The sequence below is a fragment of the Cololabis saira genome, chromosome 2, assembly GCF_033807715.1.
Source record: "Cololabis saira isolate AMF1-May2022 chromosome 2, fColSai1.1, whole genome shotgun sequence".
In the NCBI taxonomy this organism is placed as follows: Eukaryota; Metazoa; Chordata; class Actinopteri; order Beloniformes; family Belonidae; genus Cololabis; species Cololabis saira.
In genome coordinates, this window is record NC_084588.1 from 5928596 (window position 1) to 5949149 (window position 20554).

At 41.9% G+C, this 20554-nt stretch overlaps 1 protein-coding gene across 1 annotated transcript in view; it reads right to left on the bottom strand.

Annotated features, from left to right (window-relative positions):
* The window catches only part of LOC133419025 (uncharacterized), a 41108-nt gene that overhangs the window by 10799 nt on the left and 9755 nt on the right, over nucleotides 1–20554 (bottom strand). Inside the window, exons 2-7 of the mRNA XM_061708017.1 lie at nucleotides 10056–10161; nucleotides 9214–9360; nucleotides 6584–6633; nucleotides 1820–1925; nucleotides 1565–1711; nucleotides 415–576 (exon numbers count right to left, since the gene is read on the bottom strand). Coding sequence (XP_061564001.1) covers nucleotides 415–576; nucleotides 1565–1711; nucleotides 1820–1925; nucleotides 6584–6633; nucleotides 9214–9360; nucleotides 10056–10140 — 697 coding nt within the window. The 5' untranslated portion in view covers nucleotides 10141–10161. The remainder of the gene's footprint in view (nucleotides 1–414; nucleotides 577–1564; nucleotides 1712–1819; nucleotides 1926–6583; nucleotides 6634–9213; nucleotides 9361–10055; nucleotides 10162–20554) is intronic.

The following is a 20554-nucleotide window of genomic DNA, read 5'->3' on the forward strand; positions in this document are numbered from 1 at the left end:
ACTGTACGGTACATATCAGAGATGACACGCCCCCGTCCCAGCAGCTGCAGGTTCACCACATTCAGATGGCTCGTGATGTCGCACAGAAACGCCATTTCACATAGGAACGTTCATCTCGGAGCTCTGTTGTGTCTTTCCCTTTGCTTTCCATGAACAGACAGATCTCCTCACGCAGCTTGAAACACCTTTCCAGCACCTTTCCCTGGCTTAGCCATCGCACCTCTGTGTGATAGGGCAAGTCACCATAATCTGCATCTAACTCGACCAGAAATGCCTTGAACTTGCGGTGATTTAAACCTCTTGCTCTGATGAAGTTAACTGCCCACGTTATGGTGCTCATTACATGTTCCATTTTCAAGGCTTTGCCACACAAAGACTCCTGGTGTATTATGCAGTGATAAGCTGTCAGCTCACCTGTGACGTTTTCCTCCCGCATCCTCTCACGCATCCTTGCCACCAATCCACTCCTGTGCCCACACATCGCGGGTGCTCCGTCTGTTGTCAATCCCACGAGTTTTTCCCAAGGCAGGCCCATCTCATCTACACATCTGGATACCTCTTCATACAGATCTTGTCCTGTAGTTGTGCCATGCATAGGACTTAATGCCAAAAGCTCTTCGTTTATGCTCAGGCTGGAGTCCACTCCACGAATGAAAATTGACAGCTGGGCAATGTCAGATGTGTCGGAGCTCTCATCCACAGCAAGAGAATATGCGATGAAATCTTTTACCTTTCCCACAAGCTGTTCTTTTATATTGGTGGAAAGCTGGTCTATACGTTCAGCAACAGTGTTTCTGCTCAGGCTCACGTTTGAAAATAGTTGCCTTTTGTCTGGACACACTGCATCACAAACTTTAAGCATACAGTTTTTTATAAACTCTCCCTCTGTAAATGGCCGCGCGGATTTTGCGACCTCTTCTGCCACAATAAAACTCGCCTTGACTGCAGCTTCGCTTTGTGATTTTGCTTTTGTGAACAGAGCCTGCTGGGACTTAAGACCTCGTTTTAATTCTTCCACCTTCTGTAGCCTTTGTTCCGTGTCCATATTCTTGTCTTTGTCTGTGTGTTTCTTAGACGTTTCATGGAACCTTCTTAGATTGAATTCTTTCATTACGGCTACACTTTCTCCGCACAGAAGACACACAGGTTTGCCATGTACCTCAGTGAACATGTACTCTGCCTCCCACCTACCTTGAAACCCCCTGTTCTCAGCATCCACCTTCCATTTAGCCATTTTTTAGGGAGGAGGTAGCTGAAAGTTTAAATCTGCTCTGACTGCTAATGAATGATGAAGCCGCTTGCTGCAGTGATTTCGCGGGTTATCGATACATTGTTGCGCTGCAGTGATTTTGTTACATTGTTGCGCTGCAGTGAGTTCGCAGGTTACTGTTGCATTGTGGGAAATGTAGTATTGGTGCATGCACAACACCAGCGGGCAGCTACAGCCAGCGGGCCGGTTCTAATACTAATCAAATATCATCCCGGGGGCCATAGAGAATCCGGCCCGCGGGCTTGACTTTGACATATGCGATTTAGCTTATGAATAACAGAGAAATGTACCTACCTGCATGAGGAATTCTGTCACGTACTGTCAGGCATAAATCTGGACTGGCCTCTATCAGTTCAGAAAAGATGTCTTCCTCAACTACTGTGTTAGTTTCATCAAAAGCATCAAGTTCGGTAGCAGCAGGAAGTCCAAACTTGCATTTCACTGTAAGATAACCATGTAAACAGACGTAAAATCGATGCCCAAAATGAATCTGAAATACATAAATCCTTGTGTTTATTTGTTGTTAAGGAAATTAAGATGCCTACTCACCTTGAGCAATGAAATCCAAATATGTGAACCCTGACACTAATTGGATGTCATTCTTGGTATTCTGGTACTTCACCTTGAGCAACATTGTCACATCTTTAGACTGCACCTTGTAGAATAAGTGGAGAAATGGGGCAGTTAATGTAAACAGAATTGATCAGGGACAAGGGATTTATTTCTGAGACTGAGATGGACCCATTGTGCCCGCTGAGGGAAATTGATGCAATTATAGATGCTTGAGTCGTTTTCTGAGTTAATCACACCGCAGACAGGTGTCTTATCAACCATCCTGCCAAATTTCAAAGCTAGAAAATGTGGTTTAGTGGGTGAAATTAGGTTTTAAAACCATGATAAAATTAAGCAGTCCACTTGCTGAGCTGGCTTCATCAACTTTCGGCTGTCAATCAAACAACACAGAGGGGAAAAAAACAACAATATAAAATAACCACAAACAGGCCCAGACTGGCCATAGGGAGAACCGGGAGTATTCCCGATGCGTCGGTCTAGGATTGGCCTGCTGGCCTGTCGCCTGCGTCTCTCTCTCTTTTTTAAAGGCTGCTGGTTTCGCCGCAGCGCCGGCTATCTGACTTTTTTTCTAGAGTCTGGTCAGGCCAATCAGACGCCGCTCAGACCAGTAGCATGTGAGGAGGGCAAGATGATTGGTTTGTTTCGATTAATACCCGCCCCAACAGTCCGTATCACCAAACAGACAGCGTGTGGAGGAAAGTGTGTAAGTGTGTGTGTGCGTGTGTGCGTGCGTGCGTGCGTGCGTGCGTGCGTATGAAGTTCCATGCGAGTCATAATGCGTGCGCAGCTATCGACTGAGCGTGTCACTCGCGCGTGCTTTGACGCCTGTGCAGCAAAGCAACGGGTAACATGTAATGTAGTTTCCCCATTGATTTATAACAGTCACGCGTGTACGCGCACGTTCATGCGTAATGACTGCTGCACACGCGTGATCACAGTACGCGTAGTGACTACATGTAACATTTACACGTTTTTTGCGAACGCACGCATGAACGCACGCATGAAGATGATAGAACATTTTTGTGACACGTGCGTGTGTGCGTGCATTGTTACGTACGCAGACTACATCACGCGTAACAAGGAAGCTGCGTACTACACTAACAGCGTGTGCATGTCTGTCTGTCACTGTTAGAAGTTTTCTTTTACGCGATCACACACGTGCGTTCGCATTCCCTGACTGTTCGCAACCGGAAGTACATTTCCTCGGTGTGCAGCAGACGCATCACTTAAGCGTGTCGTGTAGTTTCTCTGTGTTCCATTTTCATCCAGTAGATGGTGCTATCGAGTCAATAATAGGCACAACTATCCTTAAATGAATAAAGAAAGAAAGTAAGACAGCTTCCTTTGTTGGGCCAGAGAAGCTTAGGTAGCGTGCAGTAGCACATGGCTACTTAATATGCAGAACGACATCATTCTGCATTTTAAGTAGCCATGTGCTACTGCACGCTACGCTATCTTGTATTTTATCATAATTGTGGCATTACAGCCGTAGTTATATGTCTCTGTGTAGGTATGTCTGTTTGTTTCTCTGTCGGTCTGTCAGTTTGTCTTTCTAGTTAGTTTGCTAACTTAGTTAGCTTGAGTTCGCTAAGTGTAGTTAGCTTTAGTTAGCACAGTCGCTAGTTGTAAAGAGTCCTGCAGAGGGTGGATTCGCCACTCGAGGAGATACTTTCCTCGCTGCATTGCCAGAGATGATATTCGCTGTGATGAAGATGAAAATATGTGTCCAGACAGAGAGGAATTAATGACTTACAGTACTGTGTATGTTGTATGTACAGTTCCAATATGTACTGCAGTATTGTTTACAGTTGTACACAGCTCTACAAAGGGAGTTTATGTTTGTTGTAAATAAGGGTGTATATTTTCTTTTGCACAATGCTGTGAACAAATTAGAACTGCAAAGAGCATATGCAGTAAAAATGTGAAACATACATATTCAGCGTCTTGTACTCAGTTACCTCACTAAATACAGTAATGTGTAACTTTACTGTACTTTTCAAATGGCTGTGTAAATAGTATATAGTGCTGTCTTGAGCATTTTCAGATAGTGTCATCAAGATCTGACTTTTTTGCATTGGAAACCATTTACAGAGTAAACTGTCATAATGAAAACATGACAAAGTTATTTGACGATCTTGTTCATAAACGATGGTGTCAGGACTTTACTTTACATCTTGATGACAGTGACACTGACACTTTCATTGACATGAATACTTGCTTTTGAGAAATGAACTATCCATTTTGAGAAAGTGACTCGCTTTTGCAGGTTATCAACTAGATTTTGCAGTTTGTACTAATTGTTTTGAGAAATGCATTAACTGCTGTGCAAATGTAAATAGTGATGTGAGAAATGCACCAAAGCGACTGAGAAAAACTGTAATAAGAGCGATACTCAAAACGGTCAACAGAGGGCGCCTAGAGTTTGTGAGGAAAATGGCTGAAATTAATTTTATTCTTGGAAAATTTTAAGATATTATATTTTATTATTTTATATTATATTGTATTTTAAGATAGTTTCGGCATTAAAATGCATTTTGATAACATTTTTAGCGAGATATATGTATTTTATCTTCATAATCTTGATTCAGTGAGTGTATATTATGTTTAGTTTGTCAGCTATTACGGAGATTTTTCCAGGCTTCCTGTGCTGAGCTGTTATGTTATTTGTATTATTTTATGTAACTGTTTGCTGATGTTCTTTCAATAAAAAACGTAGATTTTAAAGTGATGAATTGAATTTGGAAATCCGCAATTTTAAGCCTTGCGATTGGCTGTCCGGAGGACCAGCTGCCCGGAAGTATCTTCCTCACTGTCACCATCTATTTTAATGACATCTTTGACATTTCTCAACACAGAAACACTAAAGTGTAACCCAGCAGTACGATAGATTAATGCTAAGGCTATCAATTTGAAATATTTCTTCTTAGATTCTGAGAAATACATTATTCTTTTGTCAGTTTTTGACTCGATAGCACCATATACTGGATGAAAATGGAACACAGAGAAACTACACGACACGCTTAAGTGATGCGTCTGCTGCGCACGGAGGAAATGTACTTCCGGTTGCGAACAGTCAGGGAATGCGAACGCACGTGTGTGTGATCGCGTAAAAGAAAACTTCTAACAGTGACAGACAGACGTGTCGGGGGGGAGGATTCATTTTTCCAGGGGGCATTACATTTTTCCACGGGGGCAAACCTATTTAAACCTGTATTTTATCAGATTCCGGCTTAACAGCAGCTCCTTAGCAACTCCCAGTGTTCTCTCACTAACAAGAGGCAGTTCCTCTTTAAATATGTAGAAATAAAACAAAATAGAATAAATAAATAAAATCTAAATAAATCTAACTAAATACAGTGATGACTGTTGTGCTTTGTTCATTTATTGGAGTAAATGTACACAGAGGGCAGCTGCAGCGAGGCAAAGCTCTTCTTCTAGCTCCACTTCCTGCTTGCTGAGTTGCAAGCATGAATGTTTTTTCCCGTGTGACTGTTTGCTTCGGTGCAGGTTCCTAGAAGTGGCTGCGCGGCGCTGCCGCTGCTTTCTGCTCTCTCTCATCACTCGTCCTTTTTTGGTGTACAAAAAACACTTGTATACATTATTTTAATCGCCGCCTCCGTTTTCCGACACTCATTCATCCAAAGCTGTTTTTCTGTTTTTTTTCACACCTTTTTGCTCTCTCTCTCACTTGTTCTCACGCGTACACAAACGCCCCCGTCCCCCAATTCACTTGCACGTATGCTCCATTCACTGGACAAGCACACAGTAGGAAACCAGAACATCATAACATTGTCCCACACAGCCGCTAACAGCGGGGTTGCTACAATATAAAACTTGCAGACCACACTAATATTACCTTTCATATTAAGGTGGGGGGCCACAAGATACCATCCCGCCGGCCGCAATTGGCCCACGGGCCGCGAGTTTGAGACCCCTGGGCTACACAGTGTAAATATGTAGCCTATAAGCCCTGGCCATGTCTCCATGTTCCTGCATGGTTAAATAGAGCGGGCGACGCCACCACCAACTACACCGTTGACCAGTTTTAAGTTTGTCAAACACCATAATTAGACCTAAAAAAAAGTTAGCTAAGCCTCAGGTAACTGTAATGCATTTAAAAACATTTTAGCTTAACTTGGTATTTGACAAGATTCCAGTGCCGCTGGCCAACTTCGTTTTAGGTAACCACTTCTTGCTAGCAAAGAGGAATTTAATGAACAGCTGTCCTCATTTCCTCCATCCCCTCCTACTGATGTGTTTTCTTCGCCCTCCTCCAGCTCATGTCTTCATCTTTACAGTAACGTACCCAGTTACCACAATATTTCAACACTGCAGATACACATGAAACCATTTTACGCATCAAAGCCCACAAATAGATTGTAATAATGGGAAAACACAACCCCAAAAATAATTGTGTGTGTGTGCGCATGTGTGTGTGTGTGTGTGTGTGTGTGTGTGTGTGTGTGTGTGTGTGTGTGTGTGTGCGTGTGTGCATGTGTGGATGGGTTGGTGTGTGTCGCTGTATCCTGCTTCATTCTGTCAGGATGCATCAGCTTGTCTCATCTTGTTATTTGAGTTTCACCAATGTGATCTTTTCCATATCAAAATTCATCCTCTCTTTTTTTAATCTGTTTTGTACATTACAAACTTTTCCAGTGTTTTTTTTGCATCGCTACATTTTTCTGCATTCCTACATTTTCCTCAATAAATAAATAAAAAGATGATGACTGGAACGCTTACGTTTATCTTGGTTTCAGCTGCAGCCTCCATCTTTCCATCTGCAGGATGATCTGAGAAAAAAGAGGATTGAACAGTTCAATACATGAGAATTTGATACAACAAAGCATCCCAGATACTTCATATCTGCTTTTGTTCTTTCTCATATTTCTTAACATCAACCTCATCCCTCTTCAGTATATCTGCCCAGGTCTCATGACGACTCATCACCTGGGGCCTCATTTATAAAGCTTGCTTACGCACAAAACAGGGCTTGTGCAAGCCACCTTCTACGCAAAGGTTGGGATTTAAAAAGAAAAAACTAACCGAAAAATGTGCGTATCTCTACGCCAACCCTGACCCTCCCGTAGGAACAGTCTTAAGATATGGGGAACTGGCGACGCAGGCGGTGAGGTGGTGAAATGAAATCAGATTCATGTCATACTCTTAATAATGTCATCACAATATCAGACTTATAATATAATAGCGCTGATCGTGTCCCTCTGTGTTTGAAGCTCAGCATCAGTCAGGACTCTCTGGTGCTGCTGCTGCTGCTGCTACTGCTGCTGCTGCAGCCGCGGTGCAGGACACGCCGGGAACCTCCTTCACCCACCGCGACAACTGGAGAGTGACTGAGGACAGAACAAATGAGTGCCAGGCCACTCTACGGAGCCCCTAAAGGGACACAGATTTTTTTTATATATATAATGAGTTTTACGCGCACGTGAAACCTTTACGCGCGCGCGTAAGCCTAAATTATCGTTCCGCGTTAAAACGACGCAGAGCCTACGCCGTAGGGTACGCAGCGACGCGCACCTACGCCGTAGGCTCTGTGTTGGTGTAACGCGGAACCATAAATCAGCCTTAAAGGTTTCACACGCGCACGTAAACCTCATTATAAATATATAAAAAAAATCTGTGTCCCTTTAGGGGCTCCGTACCTCTTGGCCTCCACCTTCAAATCACATGACTTCTTTTTTTTTCTGCACCATCTGTCCGTGACACTCACGGCGTTTAGCGCAGCAATGATGTGCTGCCACTCACTTGCTTTATTTTATACTATTTATATACTTTTTCTACTTTTACTGTGACCACCAAATAATATCATTTTCCTGCCTCCACCTCATCCACAACATCTCCATCTCAGTCTCCGTGAAATTTAGTGGCACGGTGGCTTGACACGTCTCATTCATCCTGACGCGCAGCAGAAACAGGCTGCAGGAAAACGCTGCGCATGCTCAGCAGGCTCATTTATATGCAAATACAGTCATGAACTACTTTGCATTGCCCATTTATGGTATGAAGTGGGTGTGTATGAGGCGAATTCACCTGCGCAACCTTCCAGGTGGACTGTGATTTATAAAGCGAACATTGTGTGCAACTTTCAAATACTTTGTAAGCATGAAAATGTTCATTGAAATAGATAACACCATTAACAACAATTATTTTTTCTATTCTGCAAAACGCAGGTATGTTATGTTCAATGTCACTGCACATTATCAGTCCTGCCCTGTACTCTGTCCCACTGTTTGTAACCCAGTTAGTTGCATGGATGTCTAGCGATACAGACTCAACATGCAAAGCTCGTGCCAACATATCTCCATAGTCCTCATTGTCCACATTAATAGATTCCATTGGTCCATACTGAATACATTTTGACTGTGATGTCTCCCACTGACATGCAAAAGACATTTGATGTTTTTTGCAAGACATTTTGTGATGTTTTTGAAGTTTTTAAGAGTGTTTTTGAAAGTCCTGTGCTTTGCCTCGAATCTCATGCTCCACATATGTATTAGTAGTCCAATATTTCAGATACAAGATGGATAATGCGTCATATTGTGATGTTTCGGGACCAGGTTTCTATCAGGACCTTTCTTGGCTGGTCTTTTCACCGTATTCCTGGATATGGTTTTGGTATCCATGAGGGAGGTTGATGTTGAATGATCTAAAGGAGAGGAGTCTAAAAGAATATAACATAATGTGACAGGCCTGAAATGTAACATTTAGTGGTGGCCCAGACGCTAGTTAAAAATCAAACCTGAGCCCACATTTCCAAACTGTTTTTGCAATTAAATAGAGATCTTTCGTTTTCTTTTACTAAAAGCCTAACTAGGGACAGGAGATGGAAACTAGCAATAGCTATAATCTCTGTATGCAGAACATCAGTCACAATGGCTTGTTTGTAATAAGTGAATGTGATCACATGTAAACCTGCATTGTCCCTATTAAATAAAATAAATTAAATTAAAATCTTTCTTCTCCAAATAATTTTTGGTAAATCTGTTCCAATAGTCAAGGCAGAGACATGACATCATCACTGATATTTGTGAAAAGGAAAAACCCTGAACATTCATTGCAACTGACCTGGTTAGTTAATAAATATAATATAATCAGGTTACAAAAAATAGCAGCACTTGTGGAGAAAGCAATACAGTAAGATTATAAAGCATTAAAAACTACTCTCAAAAACACAGCTATTGTCAAGAGATTAAATATTATAATTATTGCCTTATGCCAGATGTTTTTTTTCAAAGCCAATTCTAAAATGATTTTTATGTTCCAATGAATATCAAAGTAAGTCACTCCACACTTTTCATTGGTGTCTTAACCAATATTAATGATTTAGCCTATGAATAACAGAGAAATGTACCTACCTGCATTAGGAATTCTGTCACGTACTGTCAGGCATAAATCTCGACTGTCCTCTATCAGTTCAGAAAAGATGTTTTCCTCAACTACTTTGTTAGTTTCATCAAAAGCATCAAGTTCGGTAGCAGCAGGAAGTCCAAACTTGCATTTCACTGTAAGATAACCATGTAAACAGACGTAAAATCGATGCCCAAAATGAATCTGAAATACATTAATCCTTGGTGTTTATTTGTCCAAATCAAATCAGGCTTCATTTATAAAGCACCTTTCATACATAAAATGCAACACAAAATGCAACACAAAGTGCTTTACATAAAACAAATAAACATAAGACGTAATGCCCTGCCCCCCTCCCCGCACACACAGAAGCCCCTTTCACACAGAGATTCCGCAATATTGGTGTAAAGAAGTCCTGCCAATACGCCGCCTTTGTTGGTTCACACAGAACCATACAACGCCGGCATAACGCCGCTCCCGTCTGTAAATTCACACAGCATGCCGGCGTTCCGCAATCAGAGGCGTGACGACAGCGTCAGCGCTGGCCCCGGCTGGCCCCGGCATGCCGGCTGTGTCATTCACACAGACCCCGTTTCGGCTCTGTGACTACCTCCGCTGCCGGCTTATTGGTGGGGCCACTTGGCCCCCCCATTCCGCCTCCGTGACTTTCACACAGAACAGCAAGGCGGCTTAAAGGCGCAACGTTCCCGCCTCGAACTGGCTGTGTGAAAGGGGCTAGAGACAGACACAAGCACACCACAATTCACCCAAGTTACACACACAGACACACATGCAGACACACGGTGTAGACATGGCATGTTGTTAAGGAAATATTAAGATGCCTACTCACCTTGAGCAATGAAATCCAAATATGTGAACCCTGACACTAATCGGATGTACTTCTTGGTATCCTGGTACTTCACCTTGAGCAACATTGTCACATCTTTAGACTGCACCTTGTAGAATAAGTGGAGAAATGGGGCAGTTAATGTAAACAGAATTGATCAGGGACAAGGGGTTCATTTCTGAGATGGACCCGTTGTGCCCGCTGAGGGAAATTGATGCAATTATAGATGCTTGAGTCGTTTTCTGAGTTAATCACACCACAGACAGGTGTCTTATCAACCATCCTGCCAAATTTCAAAGCTAGAAAATGTGGTTTAGTGGGTGAAATTAGGTTTTAAAACCATGATAAAATTAAGCAGTCCACTTGCTGAGCTGGCTTCGTCAACTTTCGGCTGTCAATCAAACAACACAAAGGGGAAAAAACAACAATAAATATTAAAGCTACAAGCAGCGATGAACGGGCCCTCGCACCCTTGTGCACGTTCAGGCGTGCTGCAGTGGAAGCTTGTATGACTTGCATGTAGATTCTTCGGGGGGGGGGGGGGCGTCAGCAGCACACAGCAGTCATGTGGAAGCAGCAGCGGGATGAACGTCTCTGGTTGCGACATGATACAGGTGTGTACCAATTTTCGTGCATGTACGTCAAACCGTATTGTGGGGCTTGAGGCACAAAGTTTTCTAGGGGGCGCTGTTGAGCCACTTTGCCACGCCCATTAATGCAAACCATAAAATATCACATTTTTCGCCAGGCCTGGCTTGCGTGCAAAATTTGGTGACTTTTGGGGCACGTTTAGGTGGGCAAAAAGGCCCTCCTTTCATTAGAAGAAAGAATAAAAATTAAAAAAAATTAAGGCTGCCAGCAGCGATGAACGTGCCCTCGCGCGTGCAATTTGCACCAATCAAGGTCAAGGACTCAAAATTAAGAATCAGAAGAAGGGGCGGGGCTAATTGAGGCCAATGAAGGTCAAGGACTCAATACCAAGTCCGATGACACTACCCACGACTCTCTATGGGGTGTGGCAGCCTAGTGGTTACAGAGGAGGGCTGACCACCTGAGCAAGGCCCTTAACCCTTACTGCTCCCCGGGCGCCGTGCCATTGCATGGCAGACCACTGCTACTAGTTCAACTAGAAAATGGGTTAAATGCAGAGAAAGAATTTCCCCATTGTGGGAGTAGTAAGGGAAGCTTTCTTTCTCTTTTCTTCTTTCTATGTCAAACCATTCAAAAGTTATAGCAGAAAATAGGGACAACCAATCGGAAGAATGGGCGGGACTAATTCAGACCAATGAAGGTCAAGGACTCAATACTAGGGGCGCTGTTGAGCCATTTTTGCCCCGCCCATAATGCAAATCATGAAATATCAAATTTATCACCAGGCCTGGCTTGCGTGCAAAATTTGGTGACTTTTGGGGAACTATCAAATATGGACCAATCAGATGAAAAAGGGGCGCGCTTTTTGGCGTCTAGCATCGCCACGGTAACGCTTTTGAAAGAGAAAAGTAATGCGCAAGGTCGCAGGATGGAGACGCACATTTTGATGTATAACACACCTGGGTGCACGTTAAGGTTCGGGCTCTGAAGCGGCTGAAGAAATAGCATAAATTTCGCCAAAATGACGATTAATTCAAAATGTTCAAAATGGCCGACTTCCTGTTTGGTTTCGGTCATGGCGCCAAGAGACTTTTCTTTAAGTTACGACATGATACAGGCGTGTACTGATTTTCGTGCATGTACGTCAAACCGTATTATGGGGCTTGAGGCACAAAGTTTTTTCTGTCTGAACCAATCAGATGAAGGGTGGGCGTGCTTTTTAGCGTCTATCGTCGCTAAGGTAACGCTTTTGAAAGAGAAAAGTAATGTGCGTTGTTGCAGGATGGAGACGCACATTTTGATTTATAACACACCTGGGTGCACGTTACGGTTCGGGCTCTGAAGCAGCTGAAGAAATGGCATAAATTGCGACAAAATGACACGATTAATTCAAAATGGCCGACTTCCTGTTTGGTTTCGGCCATGGTGCCAAGAGACTTTTCTTTAAGTTGTGACATGATACAGGTGTGTACCAATTTTTGTGCATGTACGTCAAACCGTATTGTGGGGCTTGAGGCACAAAGTTTTCTAGGGGGCGCTGTTGAGCCATTTTGCCACGCCCATTAATGCAAACCATTAAATATCACATTTTTCGCCAGGCCTGGTTTGCATGCAAAATTTGGTGACTTTTGGGGCACGTTTAGGGGGGCAAAAGGCCCTCATTTCATCGGAAGAAGGAAAGAAAGAAGAAAAATTCCTACAGATACAATAGTGCCTTCGCACTGTAAGTGCTCGGGCCCTAATAAGGGTTAGGATTACATAAATCTACGACTTCCTCCTAATCCTTTTGAACATGTTTGGTTGCCTGTGAGGATTGTTGATTTGCTTTTGTTTTGTATTTATAAATATTTGTTTTTACTTGTTTATATATATATTTTTTTTTTTTTAACCATGTTCAAATAAAGGATTCAGAATCAAAAGAATCAAAAACCCACCGTCCATGTTTTAGAAGTCAGAGTAAAAACGCCCTGAAACTGAGAGTCTTCTCCTGCTCTTCTCCGGTTGTAACTCGTCTGATCAAATCACTGCATCAAGATACAATAACAAGGACAAAAAAAGGTCATTAACTTCAGCTCGGACTTCTGGTTCCAAGAGGTCTGCACCCTGCTTCAAAGATGTCACATATCCAGTTAGAATTCTGTTTCTCGCAGATATGCATTTGTTAAATCAGGTCTTGAGGGGTGGAAACATTCTCAACACCCACTTTAGTATAAAAACACATCATGTTGCATAAAAGATAGTGTTTATTTCAGTCATTAGATTTTACTTACAGAAACTGATGGGGACCGCAGTGAAGTTAGTTTTCAGTGGGATATTCGACAGACATTCGCTCTGGGTAAACCTCTCATTCTCTTAGAGTCCAGCGAGCTGAGCGAGCGTCTCCGCGGCTCTGAGTGAGCTGCTCCAACATTTCAAATGCACACGTATTACGGACTTTACAGTAAACACAGGCACACAGAAAAGGGCTGAAGCTGTCCTGACTTGTGTTTTCCTGACTTCATGTTTTCAAAATGAAATGTGAGATATAAGCATAGATCTGTGTTTAAAGTTGATTAGGAGCTAACAAGATATATATATATATTAAATATCAAAATGTATAAAAAATTATGAAACAATTTTAAATATAAAATAAAGAGGCAGAGTAGTACTATGATCCAACACTGATTTTAAGTCAATTAACCAAATAACCTGGAAGCTATTGAGCTAAAATGCTAATATTTCCATATAAAAATTTATAAAACATGTGAAAAGATTTGAAATAAAAAATAAAAAGGCGTATCTCATGCAACCAGAGTAGTACTATGATCCAACACTGAGGGTGCTTTCACACCTGTGGCCCGTTTGTTTTGTTCCGATTCAGGGGCTAAATCGATAAAGTTGTTTCGTTTCTCGTTTGTGGAGTTTGTGTTCACAAGGCAACCGTCTGTAGCGGTTCAAAGCTGTTAACAAATGCCATACGTGAACCAACTGTTCTCTTGGTCAGAAATGAATGACGACATGCATTTAACACAACGACCGAGCAACACGGCGGTGAGGGGAGGGGTACACATTTAACGAACAGCCGGTTCTTTATCGCCGCAAACCTTTCAATCACTCGATTGAGAGCAAGGTGGGGTTTGAGGCCTCATCCATGCAGCCCGGAGATAGTTTTTAATCATTTCAGCCTGCTGAAACTTGATTTGATTTGATTTGTTTATTTGCACAACATGAAAACGGTACAAAAGTTAAAATGAATATAAAAGCATGAAAATATGTGCAGGTGAGAAAGGAAGCCCTAAATGGGCTTATTCAAAGTTCTCACCAAGATAATACATTACATTATAATAACAGCAAGTACAAAAACAGCGTTCAAATAAGATGGATATTTACAAACAATTTCTCGGTTGAATGAGTGTGTGTGCTTGCGTGTGAGCATGCACAAGTGTGTTTGTATGTGTGTGTGTGTGTGCGTGTGTATGTGCACGTGCAGAAGTGAGTCCACTTTAAGTGGAAGCACTTCTATACGCTTGATCCATAAGGCTGGTCTTCAATTTCTGTTTAAAATTACTAATAGACAGTGAAGATTTAGCAATAAGTATATGAGAGTTCCAGAGTGAGGCACCTCTGTCTTTCATGGAGAACTGACTGCTATTGGTACGACTGAATGAAGAATGGAGATCCTCAAATTTTCTAGTATTATAGTTATGAATTTGTGAATTGGTCTTAAAGAAATCTTTGAAAGTATTTGGAAGCATATTTGCAAGATATGTGCATTTGTAAATGAAAGCACATGATTGGAGTATGTTAATATCATAGATGGATAATAAATTTAATTTTTTAAACAAAGGGGCAGATGGGGCCAAATAGGAAGCAGAAGTAGCTATTCTTACAAATTTCTTTTGAGTAATGAGTAATTTGTGTAAATTTGATGAATATGTACTTGCCCAAACAATGTTGCCATAAATGAGATAACGATAAATTAAACTGTAATAAAGAGTAACGAGACAAGCCTGATGGACCAAACCTCTGATTCTTCTGGTGATACCAAGGGATCTAGAGATTTTGTTAGTTACAGAATGTATATGCTCTTTCCAGGACAAATTCTCATCCACAAAGACACCTAGAAATTTGGTGGATGAAACCTGATTGATTTCAATACCACCAATAGAAATCTTAGCTTTTTGCGGACAATATTTTTTGTTTTTACTTGCAAATACAATGAAATTAGATTTGTTAACATTTAACGACAACTTATTTGCAAGGAACCATTTTGAAAGCATTGCTATACCAGAATTAGCTTGCTCAATAAGTGAATCAAAATTTCTGTGAGTTAGTATCAAATTGGTATCATCAGCAAATAAGATTGGTGTAAAGGATGAAGATACAGTAGCCAGGTCATTTAGATAAATGAGAAATAAAAGGGGTCCTAGTATTGATCCCTGAGGGACTCCACATGACATCTTAACATTGGAAGAAAAACAACCGTTGGCATGCACATGTTGTTCACGGTTATGAACATAACTAGACAACCATTTCAAAGTAATATCATGGAAACCATAATGATGTAATTTGTCAAGTAATATAGTATAATCTACAGTATCAAAGGCTTTGGAAAGATCTATGAAAATGCCAAGAGCAAATTCTTTATTATTAATGGAAGTATAGATTCTTTCCACCAGTTGTAATAGGGCCATATCTGTGGAGTGATTTTTTCTAAAACCATATTGATGCTCGTATAAGATATTGTGTTTGTTTAGATGGTGCAACATTCTGTTATAAACCAGTTTTTCCAATATTTTTGAGAAACATGGTAAAATTGATATGGGGCGATAATTATTAAAAATTCTTGGATCTCCAGATTTGTGCAGGGGAATAACTTTGGCTATTTTTAAATCTTGTGGAACCTCCCCAAATTGCAGAGATAAATTGAAAATATGAGTAAGGGGTTTACTAATTGAGGAAGACACTGATTTAACCAATGAAGCACCAATATCATCGTGATACCTCTGTTTCGTTAGTATCTTCAAACTGTAAAATAGTAGGGAAATTGCCCTTAATGTAATCTAAATGATTACTACTTGGAACTCCCATATCCTTTGAGAGAGAAGAACCCACATTTGCAAAGAAACTGTTAAATTCATTTGCTATATCGGTAGGGTTATCATGTATCTTTTTACCATTCTTAAACTGAGATGGGAGAGGGGCAGTACACTTTTTTTTGTTGAGAAGTTCGTTGACAACCTTCCAGGTGGACCTAATGTCTGACGATTCTCTGAATTTATTTGAAAAGTACAGTTTCTTTGACATCCGCAATAGATGGATGTATTTATTTTTATATTTTTTATAGATTGCAGAATTCAGTGGAGTAGGATTAGTAAGAAACTTTTCATACAATTTGTTTTTTATCATAGAGGATCTTTTGAGACCTGTTGTAAACCAGGGCTTCCAAAGACCTTCACCAGTTTTCTTCCTGGGTTTAACCAGGGGAAAACAATGATTAAAGGCAGAATTAAAATAATTCATAAATGACTGATAAGCAAGTTGGACAGAAGAATGTTCATAAACATCGTCCCAGGTAATGTTGTCTACCAACCTCTGAAACTTCTCTGTATTTCTTTTGTTAAAGATTCTAAATTTAAAGTTGTAGTTATTTTCCACATGTTCTTTTAATTGGCAAAGAAATATGGAATACAGGAAAGTGATCCGATATATCTGTTATCAGAATACCTGAATGGGCAACATTATTCAAAGAATTTGTGAAGATATTGTCAATAAGAGTGGCAGAATAAGTGGTCACTCTTGTTGGTCTATAAATCACAGGAAAAAAACAGTTAGAGTACATGGTATTAAGGAATTCAGCAATTGCTGCATTTTTCTTAAATAAGTCAATGTTCCAGTCCACTAATAAGAAATATAATTTGTTTTCTTTATTGATTATGTCTAATGTTAATGCAATATTATCACAGAAAATGTTTATATCTGAATCCGGGGGTCGATAGACACATCCCACTATAATATTTTTGCCATCAAAAAGTGAACATGAAGGTATTTCGACAAAGAGAGACTCCATCTCAGCTGTTTGATGCTTGAAAGCAAGATCATCCCTAATAAAAAATTGAAACTTGTTGTCAATGTAAATTGACACACCACCTCCCACTCTCTCTGATCTGTAGGAGTGAACAGCGTTATATAATGACAAATCATACTGAGATTTAGTAGCTTCTGAGAGCCACGTTTCTGAGAGAGCAATGATAGAAAATTCATGATTCAGTGAGGATAGATAATTAACAAAATTGTCATACTTATCAAGGCTATTAAGGCTTTGTACATTTAGGTGAAAAGTAGAAAACATAGAGTGGGAGTTGATACTCTCTTTTAATTTATTAAATGTTTCAATATTATAATATTCACTTGTAATAGATCTGTTTGCATATTTAAGACAATTCAGATCAGGATCAATGTTGATGTTATATTTATTATTAATATCTACTTCAACAAGATTGAAAATCTTATCCTTATGAAAGTTACAAAGATCTTGAGTGTCATCCTCTGTTGTTAGAGCTACAGCTTCAGCAGAAGATGGCAGCTCAGATTCTGTGTTGTTTATACCTAGGGGGTCAGGAGGGATATTACCCAAGAGTGTATTAGCCATAACAATTGAAAGAAAAAGAAAACATTAACAGGTAAAATCACATTTATACACCATTGACTCAGTCAGCCTCACTTGCAGCAGAGGCCGATGTGCGGGAAGGGGGGTGAGAGATCAGCCGATCATATTTGAGATATGCAATGTTCCCTTTTTTGCGTTCTTCCAGGAGAAGGGGAAATAACTCTTTCCGTTTCAGGCGGACTTTTTCAGAAAAATCCTCATTAATGAAGATCTTTGAACCTTTAAGGTGTTTTGCTCTTTTCAAGATCTCCTCCTTGTCCTTGTATGGATTGCTCCCCCGCCTGATGTGGCCTCTAACAGTGTACGAGATCCCCATGACCAAAATCGAGAAGCTGGAGAGAACAGTCAGTTCTTACATCAAGAAGTGGCTTGGCCTCCCGCGTTGCCTCAGCAACATTGGCTTGTATGGACATGGTGCTCTGGAACTGCCCATCTCTAGCCTCACAGAGGAGTTTAAATGCACCAAGGTGAGGCTGAACATGACCTTGACTGAGTCTCAAGATGAAGTGATCCAAGCGGCTGCTCCCAGACTGGCAACTGGGAGGAAATGGATCCCATCGGAGGCTGTAGAGCAAGCTAAATCTGCTCTCAGGCATGGAGACATTGTGGGACAGGTGCAGCATGGAAGAGGTGGGTTTGGACTTGGGACAGGCCGACCCACATGGCACAAGGCAACTTCAACCCAGAGGAGAAAGCTGGTGGTTGCTCAGATTCGGCAACAAGAGGAGGCAAAGAGATGCGCGACAGCAGTGGCACAGTCCAAACAGGGACAGTGGACATGCTGGGAAAACCTGGAGCATCGTAAGCTCACATGGAAGGACCTTTGGGAAATGGAAGGAAGCCAAATTAGCTTCATCATCAAAGCCACCTACGATGTTCTTCCCACACCCAAGAATCTACACCAATGGTTTGGAGAAGATCCTTCTTGTGCACTCTGTCAAACCCCTGCAACACTGAGTCACATCCTCACCGGCTGCAAAACCAGTTTGTCCCAAGGCCGCTACACCTGGAGACACAACCAGGTCCTAAGACAACTGGCCATCATTCTGGAAGGAAGGAGGACCACCAACAATGCCCTCCCTCCCCCAATGCCTAGACGCTCAAACACCACCCCGTTTGTAAGAGCAGGACAACTCCCAGCAAAACCACCTGCAAGATTGGAGAAAACCCTGTTGGACTCGGCCCGGGACTGGAGGATGCAGGTTGACCTAGACCAGAAACTCATCTTCCCGCCTGAGATCATTACAACTAGCCTCAGGCCGGACCTGGTCTTGTGGTCAACCTCCCAGAAGGCTGTGTTCATTGTTGAGCTAACTGTACCATGGGAGGCAGCAGTTGGTGAAGCATATGAGCGCAAACGACTGAGGTATGCGGACATAGCAGCTGAGGCAGAGCAACACGGCTGGCGTGCCCGGGTGCTTCCGGTTGAGGTCGGGTGTAGAGGCTTCGTTGCCACGTCCACAACCAAGCTTCTGAAGGGAATGGGAGTGCGAGGGCAGGCCTTCCGACGAGCCGTCAAATTGCTGTCAGAGGCTGCCGAACGAAGCAGCAGATGGATATGGATCAAGAGAAAGGACCCCACCTGGGCTGCAAAATGTCCCTAGGGGTAAAAGCAGAGGGGGGCACACCTGGGACGCCAGGTGTTGCCGTTGAGCCCTCCTGAGGTGTCGTGGGCTTATCAACGAAACACCGGTGAAGGGGGGTGCCCACCTGAAGACCCCAATGAAGCGTTTACCCCCTTTACCCCTTTACCCTTACCCCCCCACCCACTCACTACCAAGTGCTGATTGATCTAAGGGATTGTACTATCTAGTCCTATGAGCTCAACTTAGCAACTTGGCAACTACAGCTCTGGGTCTCCCATCTGGCAGGAAGGTGCCAACTCTGTGTGCCCTTTCAACTTCAATCAGTTTAGAATCCAAATCAAGTTTATCAGACATCATCTTCTTTAATTTAATCTCGGTGTCTTGCCAAGATTCGGATTTAGAATCCTCGATACCATCCACCAGGATGTTGTTTCTCCTGGATTGATTTTCCAAATAGTCTCCTTTGGAGGAGAGCTTGTCTAAGTCTGCCTGTAGTTGGCCAAGCAGCAGAGTACTCGACTGAGCTGCTGCCTGGTTCAACACATTTGCAGCCTTTATACTCTCTGTCTCTGCTTGAGTGAACTCCAGACTATGGTCGTTTTCGAATTCAGACACTACCGCACTATATGCTACATACTGCAAAGTATGCACTGAATACTGCCTACTGAATGAAGGATTCAGTGCGCTGCTCCAGCAGACCGTTCACACAGCAGTGTGCTACAGTGTATCCCAGAATGCATCTCGCACCAAAACGTCAGCGAAAAATGAGATTTAAAAGCAGACTAGAGTGTTTCTCAATCCTGGTCCTCGTGGACCCCTGTCCTGCATGTTTTAGATGTTTCCCTGCACCAACACACCTGATTCTAATTAAAGGTCCTAATTAGCTGTCATCAAGGTCTGCACAACTGTGTTGATGACACACGTACTTTTATCACGGTGCGCTGAAGCAGGGAAACATCTAAAACATGCAGGAGGACCAGGATTGAGAAACACTGGACTAGAAGCTGTTGTAATTCCAGCTGTAGCGCTGTTAATATGCCACTTTATTACGTTTTAACTTCTTTTAACATTCAGGCGCAAAAGTAAGGCGTAGAAATTTGATCCGATGTTTCGGGGATCAAAAGAGCCGCCGGTCCGGCCGCATCAGCAGCTCACGGCCGGAGAACAGACGCGATCGCCGGGTCAACCCACGGCCTCGTCCCGGGGAGAAACCTGCAGGCCTGTGGAGAATTGTCACCGGCTGAAATAAATCATTTAGGAAATAAATGTTGGTTTAATAGATTAAATCTAACAGTTGTAGCTGTCACGTTAGTTTGTCTGAATATAAAGTGAAGCTTCGTGTTGTTACTAGATGGATATATATATACCACAGACAGATCAGAGGTGTATATCTTATAGCTCAATGGGTTGATTAGCGACTTGCGTACAGCGAACGGGGGTTCGATTCCAGTTGGGTTATATTTTGCAAATTTTCCCGATGCGGGACTAATAAAGGATTATCTTATCTTAAATGTTGAAATAGCAGTAAAACCACATTCATTGATGAAATGACATAAGGGATGGAAATGGATTTTAATAAATGTATTGAAATGAACATATCAGTCTATTGAATTTCATTTTATTTTATTATTAACAAGTTCTCCTCTCTGTCGAGTCGCTCGCTCTGCATCTATTTA